Source organism: Helobdella robusta, assembly GCF_000326865.2.
Source record: "Helobdella robusta unplaced genomic scaffold HELROscaffold_12, whole genome shotgun sequence".
Taxonomy (NCBI): domain Eukaryota; kingdom Metazoa; phylum Annelida; class Clitellata; order Rhynchobdellida; family Glossiphoniidae; genus Helobdella; species Helobdella robusta.
This window is the reverse complement of record NW_008703664.1, coordinates 1,034,528-1,053,217: the sequence shown is the minus strand read 5'-3', so window position 1 is coordinate 1,053,217 and position 18,690 is coordinate 1,034,528. Positions and strand designations below refer to the sequence as shown.

The window sequence follows — 18,690 nt, the reverse complement described above, 5'->3', positions numbered from 1 at the left end:
CCAGCAGCAAACGTGTGCTTGTGCACGTCAACAACATATAACCATGCTTAGGAAATTGGTCTATAAATATACTCACACACACACACCTCACACACACACACACACACATACACACCACACACATACACGGCCTTTCACTTCTCAATGAGTTATAAATCAATGAGTTATAAATTACAACTATACGACGTAACGTAATGCTAGAAATACAAAAAGCCGTACAAAATAACTAAGCATTACAATTTTGTTAGAATCTGCAAAATTTAAAAACATTTTTGCATCTCATATAACTTTACTCCTGCCATATTATTTATTAATGTCATATACGCAAATTTTTCATCGCGCTCTTTTTCCAGAAATATCCCAACATCAATCATCCCTGACATCCTCAATAGAAACGCGTCTATGGCTCAAAAATATTCATCCTTCTTTATATAAATTTTGTATCCCGTAGTTTCTATATAGAAATTTTTAAAAATGATCCGGTATAAAATGAAAAGATTAAATGCAATAAAATAATTAATAAATAATAATTATAAATGAAAATAATTTAGAAAAATTTCAGAAAAAAATTGTATTCAATGATGACTTCCATTATGATAAATTTTATAGGCAAAAAATGTTGTCAAGTAATGTTGACGGGTGAGACAGTTCAACGATGGCTGCAATAAATATAGATTAATGTTAATTACAAAGTCGGGAATGAGATGGTGGACACTGTAATGAGTGGAATGATGATGATTATGATTATAAAAACCATTTGATGTTTATGTAGCATTGAGGGGATCCAAGCATTAGATTGTTAATAGGAGATGCGATAAAATACTCAATCGTTCATTCATTTGTTAGTTTGTTCATTCAAATATCTGTTTATTTATGTGTTTGTTCATTCATTTGTATATCCTATTGTTTATTCATTCGTTTATTCATTATTCATTATACATTTATCTCAACTGCTTACAAGATTATGGCGTTTGTTTTATCAGCAGTTCACTCAAACATCAGAACACTCATTCGTTTTTATTTCATTATTTTTCCTCATTCATGTACATATTTTTTTTAATTTGTCATCCATTTGTTCACGTATTTTACAAATTTATTAGTTTATTTGTTTATAAAACTGTTCTAACCTCATTTTTTATTTTAACTCATTATATGCAAATTAAAATCATTGTAATAAATTCTAATTTAATTACATTCTATGTGTTACATTCGATGGAAATGCACTTTGAGATTCTCTATTCCAATTTACTAAATCAACTCTCAGACGCGTTAGAACATTTTATAGCTCCACATCCGCATGTTGATTAATTAATCAGCAACAAAGAATGCATGAGGAAAATATCGGGTTACAAGTGAACAAATCATCCACATCACAACATTCTAACAAGAGAATTAAGCATGGGAAGGTTTCTTTGCAGTTATGAGATGTTCTATGTGCATGTACAGTGCATGGAACCAGTCCTATCACGCCAGTATCTCGTTCCCAATGTATACGCTCTTCAATAATTTTACTCTCTTCTCTGCTGACTGACTTAGTTTTATCTAACACATAAAGACTTGACGATAATTTAGCTCTTTCTAACATTTTTTGTTTTTTTTTTGCATCTCTGTAAACAATTTTGTATTATTTTAAGTTACTTTTAAAGATACATTTGAATTTTTCACACTTTTTTGTGTAAAAGTATAAAAATAAAAATTTTAATAATACAAAAAATGACAGAGCAAAAAAGTCGGATAATTTTGCTATAATGATATAAACCTGGATCTAAACAATCAAAGTAACTTATATTTTAATTTGTTTTTTTTGCAATTCGTATGTTTATGATTTAAAATATCAAGAACACTCCATATTAAATATAATTTAATAACTAGTTGATTTTCATATAATTTCAATAAATTATTTTACCATTTGAAGCATAACGTTTGGTTACAAATATTTGCAAATTATAAAAGGTTTATTATTTCCAGACAAATTTCGATGACCAACAGTCAATATCCATCAGCAATATGTTTACATTGTTTTCATAGTAACAAATTTTAGTAATTTTTAAGAGCTTGATACATTAACATATTTGAAAACAAATTTAAAATATTTGTTTTCAACTTTGAAAAAAAGTAAACGCGCGTCAAATTGTAATTTGAAAGCTTCAAAGTCATCAATTTAACGGAAATTCATTGAAAAATAAATTTAAAATTTGACCACAGAAACGACTTAATTTTTGGATATTTAAAGAGCGGTTTGCACAATGGAATTAGAAAGTTAAATTTTAAGATGTAAAATTCCTTTACGATGCACACAAACCTTGAGAAATATTTGAAATAATTCGCAGGCCAGCCAACCATGCCTATCGTTCCTCAGGTGGATATCTTTTGAGTCGTGCGCTCTTCATACATTCACCTTTCGACTTTGTCGAACAAGTAAAATTATTTTTATTATTTCGGTTTTCTATAGATTAATTTCAAGAAATAATTTTCTTTTTCAAACAGTATTATTTTATAAAATAATCAAGATCTTCAAACCAACAACAACATCACCGTTCCCGTTTCCAAAAGCATTATGATTCATATTTCTGTTTCCACATTAATTGCTATCATCATCATCTTCATCATCACTAACAGACATTGTGAAACTATTTCAATCATTCCCACAAATCCACTCGCCTTGTTATCTCTGTCAATCTGCATCAACACACTTCGCTCTACAATTTACGAGATTTGTCTTGTTACTCAACCATATGGTGGCTGTAAAGTTTTTAGGAATTCTTGTGTAAAATTTTCATTTAAAGCTTTGTTGTATTACATTTCAAACACCGTGTTAAGGTGGGTGTTGCATTTTTAGAGCTCATTCTCAATTTGTCGAATCGGCGCAACATTTACTTTTCATTGCAACATTTAATTTTTATTGCTTGAATACAATGGAACACATTTTAAAAAAATGCATCTTATTTGAAATGTAAAACTTTCTCTTTTGTTATGTACATATGTTATATTTGTATACATTTTGTTCCAGAAATTTCTTGTTTGAAGTAGCGACAATGTTGAAAATTAATATCTGTTGAGAGGTCGGCAATAATTTAATGTGTCCCTGGTAGGCAAGCGGCCATCAAAAGTAACATGCCAGCCATCGTGTACTTTATGAATCATTAAAGTCTGAATGAGAAATGGCAAAACCTGAAAGAAAGCAGAAGAAGAAGAAATTATGCGCCTGAATATTCGACGCCGAAATAATTGCTCAGGCTGTAAAAGCCAGGAACAAAAAAAATACCCGATTATTTAGTGGAAGAGAATTTTGGAAGCTGGTGAAAAATTATTGGAAAGCAAACAAAATTTTTTCAGTGCAAGTATTTGATTGACATCATCCTTCCTTCTTCAATTTCGTTGCTCGTTTAGAATAACGATTGTTCTTTCCTGACCGGCCAAATGTTTGTTTGATTGACTCGCTGCGGTAATTGTGACTTTTCGTGCCATGATAGATTGTTTCTTAAGTTTTTTTCATAAGATTACAAGAAATTAGTTGGCGTAAATGTAATTGCTTTAAAAGCATATGTAATTGTTTCCAAAATCAAACGTCAGCGAAAAGTTAGTTGCATGCAGAAAGTTTCTTTCATTTGATCATCACAAAATCATACTCTGACCAGTGTGGAGTGGGAATAACTAAATAAAACAAACTAAAAATTGTCATTTATGAATTTGCACATGTGCGCATATGAAACAAATTGCAAGAAAAGGAGAAAGAAACAAAAATGAATATAAAGTAGTGAAACTTATGAGTAGATGGACAGAATATAAACGTTCAAATGTGCTCGTTAGCCTCCACATTCCCTTGGGTTCTCCGCAACTTACTTTACATCCGTAAGAAGATATTTTGTATGTTCCAATGCATCATAATGTCTGTTCGTGTCTGCCCAGTGCACATGTATGTAATTGATCAAATTTGTTTGACTGTATGTCTGTGTTTGTCTCTCTTTGTGTCTCTTTCTCTCTCTCTCTTTCTGCTGGATGTATGCCTGCCTGTCTTTTCGCATATTTGTCATAGTTAAAAATCCAACGTTTATGATCACGGAGTGTATTGAATGAGTATAATATACATGTGAGACAAATCAAATAAAAAATATTTTTTGGCCTTACTAAAACAAAGTTGACACTCAATTAAGTCTTTTTATGAAGTTTTGAAAATAAACTTATTGATTTTGAGCCATTATGATAAACTAATTTTAAAACATAGACTGTTTTACCAGCTACGTTATCCACTGTTTTCCAGGTACAAATTTGGTTTTGCTTGAGAGATTGATCACTGAAGCTTTTAACAAAATGTTAACCGGTGTGTGAGCATTTCATTACACCAAATGTTTAATTTAGGCGCTTTATCACAAATTTTATTTTTCTCGAATGTGCTTGCTTCAATGTTGAAATATTCTTCTAATCTTCGCACAGTTGATTGGTGGAAACAAGGTATCTCTAATAAAAATAAGCTAATTCAACAAAAATGATAAATTTGAAATCATGAATAACATTTTTTTAAATCTAAATCTGTTAAACGCATAAATTGTTTCAATGTGCCAAAAATTTATGCAATAACAACGAAATTAAAATAAAAAATGCACTTTGATTTGTATGTCGACGACGAATATATACTTTTTACTTCATGCCAGTTGTTGTTTTCGTTTAATCAGTCAGCTGGAAAGCAACAACCACCCCAAATATTTGGTTGAAACAGAGTAAAATAAAAATGAGAGATGCCCAGATTTACATAAATTTCAAGTATTCTATCAAGCTTTTAGTTTTTTTTAACCTAGAACACAGGATGTAAATTTTTTACAGAAAAAAACTGATTATTATTTAATCGTTTTTGGGAATAATATAATCCTTTATGGTACTTAACAATAACGGAATTGGTAGTGGAAAAATGAATTTCGGATTGTGAGATGAAGAAAAGCATTGCTCAACAAGATATCCAAAATTGTCGGTACATCAGTTCGGGATCTTCTGGAATTATTCACGCTGGGACGACCGATTATGAAGATGCTTAAACATCGGTTAGTTGGATGTTATAAAACACACACACGTAGAGTAGAGCTAATTGTTTAATTGCAACTTGTTGACATCGTTCGAAATTTATTCCATTTCCATGGCCTGTCAAGAATAATTATGAAATATTTTTACAAAAGCTAAATAGAATCATATGATACCTACACGTCGCTGGTTCAGTGGAATGTATTAATTCATAAATGATGTGAAAATAACGCATTATTGACCAATTAAGTTGCGAAGACGATTCTTGTCTAATAAAGAATTTTTTTTATTAATCGAACCTACGTTTTTAAATATTAAAGTGAAGTGATCAGGGTTTTTTTCAATGATAGAATAATAATCAATAGCATATAAAAGACTATTCATTTTATCGGTTATAATTATTGTTAAAACCATACAACTTGTTTAATATTGCGAAAAATATGTCAACTTATATGAACAAAAGTTTTGAAAAATTTTAAAAGTTTAATTTACCTTAAGCTAAATATTGCAATTAAATTAAACTTTGATCGTCAAATTAAGTATACAAAGAAATACAAATTCAATTATTTTCAAAACTTGAAAAACCGTGCTACAATCAGCTTGTCAGACAGTCTATATTAAAATTAATACATATAACTGAGCTGGCAGCTGTATCAGCGGTCAAAACATTCGCGAATAACTGATTTAATCAGCGTTAACTGTTTTGCATTCAGTTATAAATTACGTGCCATTTATTTTCCTGCTTCTCATCTTAACCGGTGATCACATGCATTTATTTCCATGCCATTATTAATGGAGGTGTCACGTCACTGGCATCCAAACAATAAACTGTTTGTCCTGGCTTGTTTGTTATTAAAACTTTTTTCACTTCACAATTATATTTACGTCAAGTTTATTTATTGTTATTAATTAAAAAAGATTCAAGTAAATATTTATCTGTGAGTGAATAAAATTTTTCCATAAAAAATAAATTTGTATATTTTGCATTAATTTGGCAATCAATCAATTTTATTGGATGACAACATCAACCAAGCTTACTTTATTTATTTTTTCGCATCCATCATTTTTCTGCAGCATCTTTCTATGAATTTCAATCAGTGAGCGTTTGATTTATTAGAAGTTTTTAAAAATGTCATCGTAATGCCACTTTATAGCCTATAAGAAAGCATGTTCTTTTGAGCGTGGTCTGTCAAAATGCCATAGATAACACGCTACCCAACTAACTGCTCACATGTTCGCCGTTCGTGTTGGTTGTTCACTTCAATTAAAATAATTATTGAAAATATTTAATTAAATTTACGTTTAGTGAAATCTATTAATAATATCAATAATAATAATAATAATAATAATAATAATAATAATAATGTGCTAAAACGCTGAAGAACAATATTGCACATTGCATTGATTCAAATTTTTTGAGTTTATGATCTAGAAAGCTCTTTTTGAAGTTTTGTTTTGTGGAAATTAAAACATCAAAAAATTAACCACATAATACGTAAGAACAAACATACGTGTTCCAACCAGCATCTTGGTTATAAAACAAGCGCAATGAATGTATTATACAATACAATAAAGCACGCCCAGATTGCATTGGTTGATGCTTGCTTCATGACTATTTTGTTTATATCTTTGCCGATATTGTTCTAGTGCTATTGTTATTAAAACTCTTTCTTGTGCATGCTTTTGTTGTTTCATTTGATTTTGTTGACATAAACACAGGAACTTTATTATTTAATTCAGCAAAGTACTTCTAATGCTGCTGCTGCTACTGCTGCTTTTGTTTGAACCACTGTTTATGGTTTTTGTTAGTGTAAATGTTGTAGTTAACTGATTTAATTGTAATTCATTTTATAGTGTATTTTTCTCTTTTAAACACTTTTAAAAACTTGAAAAGTCATCCGTACCGTAATTACACAAATCTATCAGTGTAAAAATAGTTTCGATTGAAGACTGACACCTGTGAAAATATTTGAATTAGAAAAAAAAATTCATTAAAAAACACCTTTTGTAAAAAAAATATCAAGAAAACAATTTGGTGTATTGTTTATAGTTTCTGTTGAAATTTCATTACTTGACATCATTCACACGAAGTAACATAGGAGTGCATACGGGGTGATCAAATATTCAAGAGTGCCTACATAAAGAGAATCACGTCAGCTAATGAAACACGTCCCAAACCTCTCACAACCAGCGGTTTATTCACTTGTCTTTATTTCGTAAAAATCAAAAACGCAACAAAAAAATTAACATAAATTTTATTATTATTGTTATTATTTTAAAAGACGAACGCGGATGCAGAACACACGTAGTCCCATTTGATAATTAGACGTGTTAAACCGTGGCATGTTTATTGCAAGTCTGAATATGCGCACGCAAGCAATAACATTGATCTAATGATGATGTTTCAAACGATGAAGTATGATGATGAAGGATGATGAAGAATTATGATAGGAGAGAATGATGAAGAAAATGATGATTTATGACGATTTAAGAGGATGAAAATTGATTATGTTTAAAGACGTAAGGACAATGATGAAAGATGATGATGATAAAAGATGATGATAATGGCGATAATGATGTCGACGATGATGATGACGATGATGACGATGATAATGAGCAGGATGATGATAAAAAATTTCGAAAAGTACTTATAAAACTGACAATGTGATGCCCAAGCATGATGGTAGAAACGTGATGATAACCAAAGATGATTAATGAATGATGGCGATGAAGACTGCTGATGAATAGTGGAAATGAAGGATGGTGAAAAAATATGATGAATAGTGATGAAGATTGATGAATTGTGATGATGACGAATAATGTTAATTAAGGGCGTTGACGATGAATGAAGATGCCGATTGCACGTTGGGACGACACGGATGCTGAAAGAAATCTGTTTATAAATGAAACAGGACTTTGATGATAATCTTTGAGAACACATTTGACGATGTTGAGGACAAAAAAATCGTGAACTTGACAAACATTCACTGGCTTTGAACATAAAATAAATTTAGTCCTAGTTAAATGTTTCTTCTGCATCACACAGTTTTAAATGCTGTTGGATATATTCAACTTCGTACTACCATCAAAGTAATAGAATCATCTTCATGACCACTGTTTCACTTCTCTTAATCATCAGCTGCAACTCGAAGTAACGCGAGCTCCTTTAATGCCATGTTCAAATAAGGCTGCACACATTTAGCGTTGGCTTGTACATAATCTGAAATAAAAAAAAAAGCTGTGGGTTATACTTGAGCAACATCGCTGTTCGCCTGCTTGCTGGTCAAGGGCATGTTACGCGTACCTGACGTTTACATGACGTTTGTGTACGCGCTGCTGTACGTGCTTGGCATGTATGACGTACCTATACATGGCGTGTACATTACGCATCTGTATTTAGTGTGTGGATGTGTGCGTGATGATTGGATTGAGTCAACTGTGCGTGGTCAAAATATGAATCTGTCTGAATGTGGAGGAAAGGAGGAAAGGATTGTATAGAATGTATATATATATATATATATATATATATATATATATATATATATATATATGTATATATATATATATATATATATATATATATGTATATATATATATATATATATATATATATATATGTTGGTAATAGACCATAATTTTTACAATATTCTATAAATTCTACCGAATGTTCGGTAGAATTTATAGAATATTGTAAAAATATATATATATATATATATATATATATATATATATACAATGTATATATGTATCATCAAATTGTTGAGATGTTGGTTTTGAAGTTGGTGAAGTATTATCCAACAATCACCATACGCACCTGGGTATCATCATTTAATGAACGCCATTGAGCATCTGGTGGTTTTTCTTTTATTTGAGCGAATAATTATAAATATAACGGCAGTTTGTCTCCAGTGAGCATGCGAGACATTGAAACAATCCACATCCAGATTTTCTGACATTGCGTCTGCTCAAGTTAATTATTTTAAAATGTTAATCAACCCTCTAAATAAATGTCGTTAGCGATAAATAAAATTGTTATACAAAATGTAAAAATAAATCATAAAATGCAATTATTTCTCAAATTTTACGCATATTTTTTCAACAGATTGAAGTTTACAAATAGGTTTAAAACTTTTCTAACTAGGTAAACTTTAGAACTAAAAGTTGGTCGTGAAATATTTAAACTTCAAAACAAATTTTAGACAATTAGACATAGGATCTGGTTTATAACTTTGTTGTGTGATTCTATGAATGAATTATTTTCAGTTGAAGACACCAAAAAACATTTCTGAGAATGCAATGAAAAGTTCTGAAGCAAAACTCGCCAAGTTGTAAACATCACACTTTCAAGCCAACAGAACAAATTTTACTGTCCAACGGAAAAAAGTCAACTTTAGTCAAATGTCCCTCGTTAAAAAGTAATGAAATAATCATCGTATTTTCTGTATAACTTATGCAAAAAAATTCAGGTGTTCAGTTTACAGTAAAATGTTTATCAATTATTGTATGAATTAAATAGTTTAAAAAGTGATTTTGCAATTGCAACAAATTTAAATCATATGAAACGTATTGTTAACGTTGACAATTAGTTTTACATTATACAACCAATCACAAATATCACACCGTATTAAATGGTACCACTAAGGATGAGTTAGCATTAACATTGAAGACATCAACACATCAACACATCACACCAGCATATCTGATCCAACATAGCTTGAGCGAACATTCACACGTGATACCAAGTCACGTTACATTCAGCCAATACATTTAAAAGTCCCATTCAAACTAATAGCATTTCAACACATAACATTAACACATCGAAACATTTCAATGGATAACAAGCATGATCTACACACTCACATTCACTCACTCACACACACACACACACACACACACGCACACACACACAACACGCACACACACACAACACACAAAGTAGAAGACACGAAATACAGACACGTGTAAGCAGGTGAATCATGCATTTCTTCTGTTAGTGCTTGTCATTAGAAGCTGCAAGCCTATCTAAATCATATAAGTCCATGTAATCGAATCACATCAGGTCAGTTCACATGACGGTAACTTACTTACATTGCTTCGCTTTTTTCCTTTGGTGACATACTCAAATTAATGCGTGCACCAATGCGTACCAACATGCATGCCAACTTACATATGTCATTAAAAGAAGTCAAGTACACATAAAGAAAAAGCAATATGCAAGCTCAGCAAGGCAAGAGCAATGCACACAGTTATCGGTAACAGATGGTTCGAGAAACTTAAGCTATGAATAACACATACTTAGAGATCTTGTTTAATGATAATTCAGAAACTTTTTATTGAAATCGTAATTCAAAAATTTATATTTTTGTTAGCTGTCCAAAAACCCAATGTGTGTATGAACTGATTGTAGGTACGTAGGAATTTTTATGTACGATGTTCCTGTGTGTGTTTGTGTGGCTGTATTCGTTGAATGTTCAAGATGAAGCTCACGTTTGTTGTACGTTGAAAAGTGCATCCTGGTCGAGTGTTGTTTATAGATAGGAGTGTATCCAATGTTCAAGCACATAATAATGGAAATTACGTAGAAAATTATCAGCTTAAAAATTACTTAGCTCTATGATTCGTTCTCTTTATAAACGTCATTGTCTAACATTCACTGCGTGATATAACATTTTTTAATGAAAAAGTTTTGAAATGCAACATAAATTGTCCACAATCTAATTTTGGCCTCTATCAAAAAATCATTTTTCTCCTGATTAAATGCGATTGCTTGGAGCAGTCTTTGCATATAATTCATTGCAACCATCTGCACACATGTTCCATGCCATTAGTTTACATATTGCAGGTTGCATGTTGCTTATTATATTACATGTTGTATATTTCATGTTGCATGCAGCATCTTACATATTGCCTATTGTTTGTTGCAGGTTGCATGTTGCATGCAGCATCTTACATATTGCCTAATGTTTGTTGCAGGTTGCTTGTTGCATGTAGCTCATTAATCACCACGTGCCGCACACAAACTCCTACACAAGGACAATTTTTATCATGCAAGAGAATAACAGACTCGGGCAATTTTAAAATATTTAAGATTAAATTTCTAAAGGTCACGTTGTTTCTACGCAGACAGACTTCATGTTGTAAATCGTTCAACGGTGCTATCTTAATTGATTTGAGAGCTGTTTTCCTGTTCTTGTATTTTGTTCTATACGTTCCAACGTTCTCTTCTTTGGTCTCTTACCTTCCCTACCAACTGCATCGTAATGAATAATGTTGAGCACGAACTTGATAGCTTATCACCTGGATGCTGGGTCTTGTTTATAAGCCTGCATATTTCAAATATTTTCTGTTACATCTGCACTTAACGATGATGGATGATTTTTAAATGAGTAAATAAATTGTCTATTTATTTGCAAATTTGAATATTTTTGCAAAAAGCTTAATTTCAAAATCGGTTACACACATTTATTTTTTTTATTTTAGAGTTTCCGTTGGTAGGATGATGTTATTAATAATTAATTTGAGGAAAATACACCATGACGGTTTTTCTATTTTAAATTTTCAAAAATATTTATATTACAAATTACTTTTATAACATATTTTTGTTTTGAATTTGCCCGGCTGAAATTTTTTTATATTTTTCAAAAATGTTTCAAATTTGTAAGTTTGTACGAACAAATGTATTTATTTTTTGTTCATTTGATATAAAAATGTTGCAACTTGGAAAATAATTCGAATGTATAATTTTATTTTTCCTACATTCCTGTGGAAATATTCTGACGAAAAGGAACATAACGCAGCCATCATTTGTTGCTTCGATCACTCACGTCCTGCATACGCTTCGAAACATTCAGATTCTCGCGAATTTCAATTTAGAAAGAAATATAATAGCGAGCAGTTGCTTTTAAACGCATGCCAGCCTGCTTCATACATCGTTTCTTTCATTCGCCCATCTCCACGTGTCTATCTGTCTAGAGTTGTAGAATTTTTTCTGAACTGAAAAAATCTCACGCTAAATGAATAAATTGCAAAAAGAGATAAAATACATACCACATCGCTATATTTGAAAATTATTTTAATGTCGTTGACTGAATACTGTTTCTCTTGAATTGTGGATTTTTAAATTTGAAAGCCGGGTTTTTCCAAAAAAATTGTTGCAACATTTAACGTTAACTATTCCTACAATGGTATTGCCAATGTGTTAATAATTTCAACATGTAAGCCACTTAAAGATAATTTAATGCGGTCTACAATGATTTCTTTTATTTTAACTTCTCGTTGAGAAAATTTTTTTTTAATTTTGAAACATTGTATATTTCCATTACCGATACGCAGGCACATACAGACGCACATGCAAACACAATACAACTCGTATTCACCACACATGTGACGTACAAACCACACACCACACCGACACCTAAGCGTTTCGGTGGTCATACACGAGGAATGGCTTAATATTTATTGATTTTATGCAAAGCAAATGGCATTTCGTTTTGGTTCATTTCAAAACAAGTAACTGCTCATAGCCCAACGCTAATGGTAATCAAAAAGCAAACTTAAATAATAAGCTTTTACAAAATAAATGATCATTAACAGTCGCAGTTACAAATATAATAGTCGCTATTGCGTTTAGGAGTGAAGCCAAGAAAGGACTTTGGAACTGAAAACCTCCAATAAAAATGTAGCCAGGGTTGTGGTAAATTAAAAAACATCTGTATAAAAATTAGTACTGGAAATTCTCAGTTTTTACACTACAAAAACATTTTAACTTTTGTTTTTTTTATATAAAACCAGGGCAATAAAAAAAAATATTTTTATATATCGAAGTTAGCTAAAAATTTTAGTGACAAATGAAGTTCTTCACAACAAATTATAAAGACTTTTTGTGGAACGCCTTCTTAGAAAAAAATTTATAATAAAAAATTGTTGACAAACTGTTTCAAATCAAAAATATTTAATTTGAGCGGCAATAGCAAACAATTACTAAAAAAAATTAGTTGATAATTAAAAGGACAACTTGAAGGCACTCATGTGAAAACATGCTTCCGTCACTTTATTCCTGGTATTAATGCAAATTATGAATGCACAAAAATCAAAATTAAAAGGTTCCTCGGAATTGATTAACAGATTGTTATTAACAAAGTAGTAGAGAAAATGAACAAAAACTATTTATGTAGAACAGGGGTAGGCAAACATTTTTGCTGAGAGGGCCGCATTGCTAGATGGCTATGGCATGGCTATGCTAAATGAGTTACATGATAACTTGATCATAGTCATCCTGTTTTCTATTCTTTTTTTGTTAAATTTTTAGAAGCAAATAAAAAGTATCGTATCGTATCATTGAGAACTAGTTTACCTATGAAGAGCCGCATATGTACTTTAATGGCAAACTTTTTTGACCCAGGGAAGAATATTTTAGCATTTGTGGCTCTTTTTTCTCCTATTTTGATCATAATGTTTAGCTGCCGATTTTTAATTTGACGAACAAGACCTCGCGGCCGCATAAAATAGCTTCGTGGGCCCCGCATGTGGCCCGCGTGCCGTAGTTTGCCCAACCCAGATGTAGAAAAACTGTATGCAGTTGTTGTCCTTATCTATAACCAATTAATTTATTGTAGAATACCACGTGCTTATTTTAATAATTAAAGTCTAAATCAGTATCTGTCACAATGATTAATAATTCAATCAACTTTTTTTTTCAAAGACAACGAAAATTAAATTCCAATAACCATTATTTTATTCTATATTATTTAAACATAGTTAAAAATTTACATTGTTAAGCGTTTATAATTATATTTCACAGAAACTCAAGAAACTTGAAAAAGTTGAACAAAATTATTGAAACTTAAGAAGAGAGAAGAAAACAAATGCAAAAACAACAAACTGGCACATGTACATCTGTATGAAGGCACGGCACAAATGCATGCTGTTCAATTGCGACTAAGAAAAATTATTCAGAAATTATTTACCTAAAATATGGCAATAATAAAAGAAAAAAATTTATTTCGATATAGAATTTATTTAAATTCATCATAAACGATCCAGAATGGACGATCAAATGGTAACATCGTTTCCATCCACCAACATGGAAACAACAGCAACCACTTCGTCCTCGTCGTCTTTTATATCTCCGACCACACATTTCAAGAATTTGCTGATTAGATACAGTTCAATTGCGCAAGAAGACGTTGAAGACGCCTACCAATCGAGCAGCAACAACTTCGTCTCATCGAAGGATCCCCTGCCGTACGATCCCTGGCTCGGTTGGTACACGGCCGCCACTCTCAGCGGGTTGTTACTTCTCTTCCTCGTTTGTGTAGGTCTCGAAAAAATTAAAGATCGAATTTTGACGTATTTTGAGAAGCGACCGAATTTGAACGGGAGCAAAATGTGTATTCAACGCAGAAATGCGATTCAGACGAAGAAGCAAATTTTAACGAATCTGACGATATTTTGAAAAATTTTGCCGAAACGAATACGTGTGATAGTTTTCCTTCAATGCCAACTGTAACAACGACATCTTCAGAAAAAATTACAGTAATTGAAATGAAAACTTTGTCTTCTCAAGAAAAACAGAATGAAATAAAAAATGTACAAATAAATAAATCTTGCAGCTCTGTAAAGAACAATGACACAGTTGAAAAAGATGATTCATCGTTTGATCAGTCAGATCGAAATTTATACCACTCAAATGATGAAGAACTTGATAGCAAACGAACTTCAAAAATTCAACTAACAAATCACCAACCACATCATCTATCCGAACAAAAAAAAAAGACCCATCAGCCTCAATATCAACAAACACAACTTTCACACTTTGAAACAAACCCTCCAAACAGTTGTTCCCAAACACGTCAACAACTGCAATGTCAACCTCACTATCAAAAAGACGCTCAAGAACTTGAAATCAATTTAAATCTTGCTGAAAATATTCACCGTCAACATACTAGACATCACTTAATGAACTGCGTATGTTCAAATCAAACTTCTTCTTGCCAGCATCTCCAATTGCAAACAGAATCAAATAAAAGCAACCTACTAAAAAGTCACGAAAGTCACGTTCATTCAAAATCATCTTCATGTTCTTCACTTTCACAAGAGATTCGTGCAATTAAAGGTGTCGGTGTTGATGCAACAAAACAAAATGAATCAAAAAGTTTAACTTTAAAAGAGCAATATCAGCACCAGCCACAACACATGCAACCAGAAGCAAACACAAAAATTAGCACTGTTGACATTGTTGATGCTCGAACAACTCAAACAAAAAATTCAATAAGCAACGAAAGCAGCATATCAAACAACAGCAATCTCAATGAATTCAATCACAATAAATGCTGTAACAGTAGCCTAAACGAAGAAAATAATTTGAAAATTGTCGACAGATACAACAACATCAACATAAACGTTCTCAACAACAACAACAACACAATCGATAGTTTTGAAGAGTGCAGCAGAACCAGCAACCACCTCAACAACGAATCCATCATCAACAACAACAACTTCAACAGTAATAACTCCAACAACTACAACACTTGCAGTTTTGAAGGCAGCAATAGTCATTATAAAAATATGTGTATTAATAATAAAAACAAACTTACAAACAACGAAACAGGCAGCAACAATCACGAAATTTCTAAAATTAATCTCAACACAAAAAGCTACAACGACGACAACAAATTATACAACTGCAACAATGATATTTTAACTGGCTATGAAAATATCAGTACAAACACGAATTCAGGCCAAAACAACCACAATATCACCAATAATAAAAATTACATCGCAGCCAACGATAACAACAGTACTACCAACAACACCGATAGCATCAATAACAACAACATCAACAACTCCGACATCAACATCAACAACACTAACAATAACAGCAGCATAGGAAACGGAAAAACTTATCAATGGGAGAGCGATGCAGTTGTGAGTTATGGAAAGGCAGATAGGACATTGAATGACGTCACCATTATAGCCGCACAGACATCAATGCCGACTTTTATAATGACGTCAGAGATATCCTTCACGCGGTCTTCAACACCACAACCATCCACGCAATCAATTCTGTCCACAACATCAGTTGCAGCAATACCGTCTTCAACATTGTTGACAGAATCCTCAACGACACCATACAACGTTTCAACATCCGCGGCAACAAAAATTGCAACAATCAAGGCTCAGCCAACAGTCGTACTCTTCACAAACTTGACACCACCAACATCAATTACTGCAATATCAAAAAACAACTCATGTTCATCAACAACTTGTCAATCAATATCAGACTCAAAAACTGCAGCTATGTTGCCAACATCTAACGTCTTTCATGCAAAAATTTGTTCAAATCAGTCGACAGTCTCACCACATCAGCTCACATTACAATCGACAACAACTGACGAAATTACTTACAGCTCTCTATTGACCGGGACACTTGATATAACAGCCACTGCAGCTAACAACGCCGCTGCTTGCTCTGCAAGTTCAGTCACAACTACAACAACTTCATCTCATATTTTACTACAATAGTTTCTCAATAGATTGTCAAAATAGCTAATATCAAGAACTCTAATTTCATCACGAATTCAAACGCTGATCGACCGTCCTATGAATCTCATTAAAAAACTCATTATGGCTCCCCTGGCTGATTGCCTGGAATATAAAATATTAAACCCTCATGATGCGAGTTGAATCCCATTTGAACAAATTGAACAAACTGGATATTACTGAACAGACACACGAGAAGTTTTCAACGAAACGCAGTTGACATGAAATTTAATACGGGCAATGCACAGGCTTTATCAGCACGAAAGAATATTTCATATTAACTTCGCACTGAGGAGAGGTTGAAGAATGTGCGTCGAAGTAATGAGCAGCAACGTGGAAGGAAACAACCACAATTTGAAATCTTTCAATGAGAAGTTTTTTAATTAAGGAAGGCTGTCAATCAGAAGGTGCAACAATTAATAACAAAGGAGATTATGAGTGGAGTTACCCTTACATCATTACAACGATGATTGGGAACGTGGTTGACAGTTGGACTGGTCATGGCTGCTTAGAAATGTTCGAAATTTGAACCTCGGACATTTCCATCTCCACGAAGTGTTTTCTAAATTATATGAAAAGGCAGACATGACAGGCAAAACCAATCAAGCGCTACAAACAATTATTTTTGAAAATTATTTGTTTACGTCACGTGACAATTTCAACTCCGCCCATATCAGCACATGATCAATGCCGGACACAGTATTCATAGGCACGTTGCGTATGTTATAAATGCAGTTTGGCCTGTATGACTGTATGTCTGCGCGATGGGTTTGTGCACGTGCAATGCTGACATACACACACACACACACACAGAGACGCATCTTTCGTATACACACGCGGACAGACAAACATCACGTGCAGACACAAGCACTCATCACGTACATTCGCAAGCAAACATTACGTATGTACACATACAAATCTGTAGTGACGTCTTTCTATCATAAAATAATCGATATAATTGTTTTTCAGGCAAGCCACAAAAATCAACTATTTGCATGAAACGCCAGTTAATAGTTTATTACGATGTTAATTAAAATCAGATGCATTAGTATAAATTTGAATGAATAAATAAATGGGACAATCGAATTATGAAAGTATTAAGAAGATGAATTAAGGAACGTTTTTTGTTTGTGATACGTGACTCCCGGCAGCATTCGATTATTTTCAGACACATAATATTTGGAGTGAAAAATGGTAAGAAAAATAAGACGGATATATTTTTAACTGAATTATATTATTAGGTACATGCATGTTGAATGTTGAATATATTCAATAAAGCTAGTGCTATTTGTGAACGTAATAATTTGGCTAATTCATGAATTTATTGATGATTTACCTACGTACTTGATGTTTGTTGTTTAACTCTGCTCACTGAATGTCATTGGATATGAGCGGTTGAACGTGCATTGGTTGCGTGCACATGCATATAGGCACAAATTCTGTATGCACTCTTTTGTACACTTGATATACACAAATATGTGCACTATTTTGTGAAAAGAACATGGACATGATGAAGAAAATATTGTAGTGCTGTATTCTTATTAAAGGTCAGTCACGGATGTGTACTCTACTGTACGTACAGGAGTGTTTTCTATTTGCCTCTGTGTGTGTACAAATGATATTGTTAGTGGCTCTTCATTTGTTGGTGTTTGTATGTGCGGTTGTATGTACGGTTGTATGTGCGGTTGTATGTGCGGTTGTATGTACGGAATGTATCTTCTCTGTTGCACAGTCGACTTATAACGTACAGAACATGCACACTTGTAATTAAAGATGTGCGTGGATGTCATCCATGCATCAGGAGGACTTCATCGATGAACATGCATTCAGATGTGTTCAATTTCGTTTTCATCTTCTTGCATAATGTCAGTGTGCTTGAATGTGTGTGCGTGAGCCGAAACTAATATATTTTACTAATGCACATTTACTTTGTTGTGAACATATTGATAAATAAAGTCTTTTTATTTGCCAGTTGTTTTCATGGAAACAATATTAACATAGCATAGAATGTTTCTGGTGACAAGCAAAAATTTAATAAATTATTGTAATCTGACAGATTTCAAAAAAGTTCATACATAGAAACACGTAAGATCAAATCTTGCGTTAAATAAAGCGTAATTACATTATTCGCATTAA

General features: G+C 32.4%; 1 protein-coding gene across 1 annotated transcript; it reads left to right on the top strand.

The window, feature by feature from the left end:
- Window positions 1-14,056: 14,056 nt before the first annotated feature.
- Window positions 14,057-16,536, top strand: HELRODRAFT_167756 (hypothetical protein; the record flags this gene model as incomplete). Its single annotated transcript, XM_009013497.1, has 2 exons — window positions 14,057-14,400; window positions 14,625-16,536. 2 exons carry the CDS (start codon window positions 14,057-14,059, stop codon window positions 16,534-16,536), a joined length of 2,256 nt encoding a protein of 751 aa, XP_009011745.1.
- Between the last annotated feature and the right edge of the window lie 2,154 nt (window positions 16,537-18,690).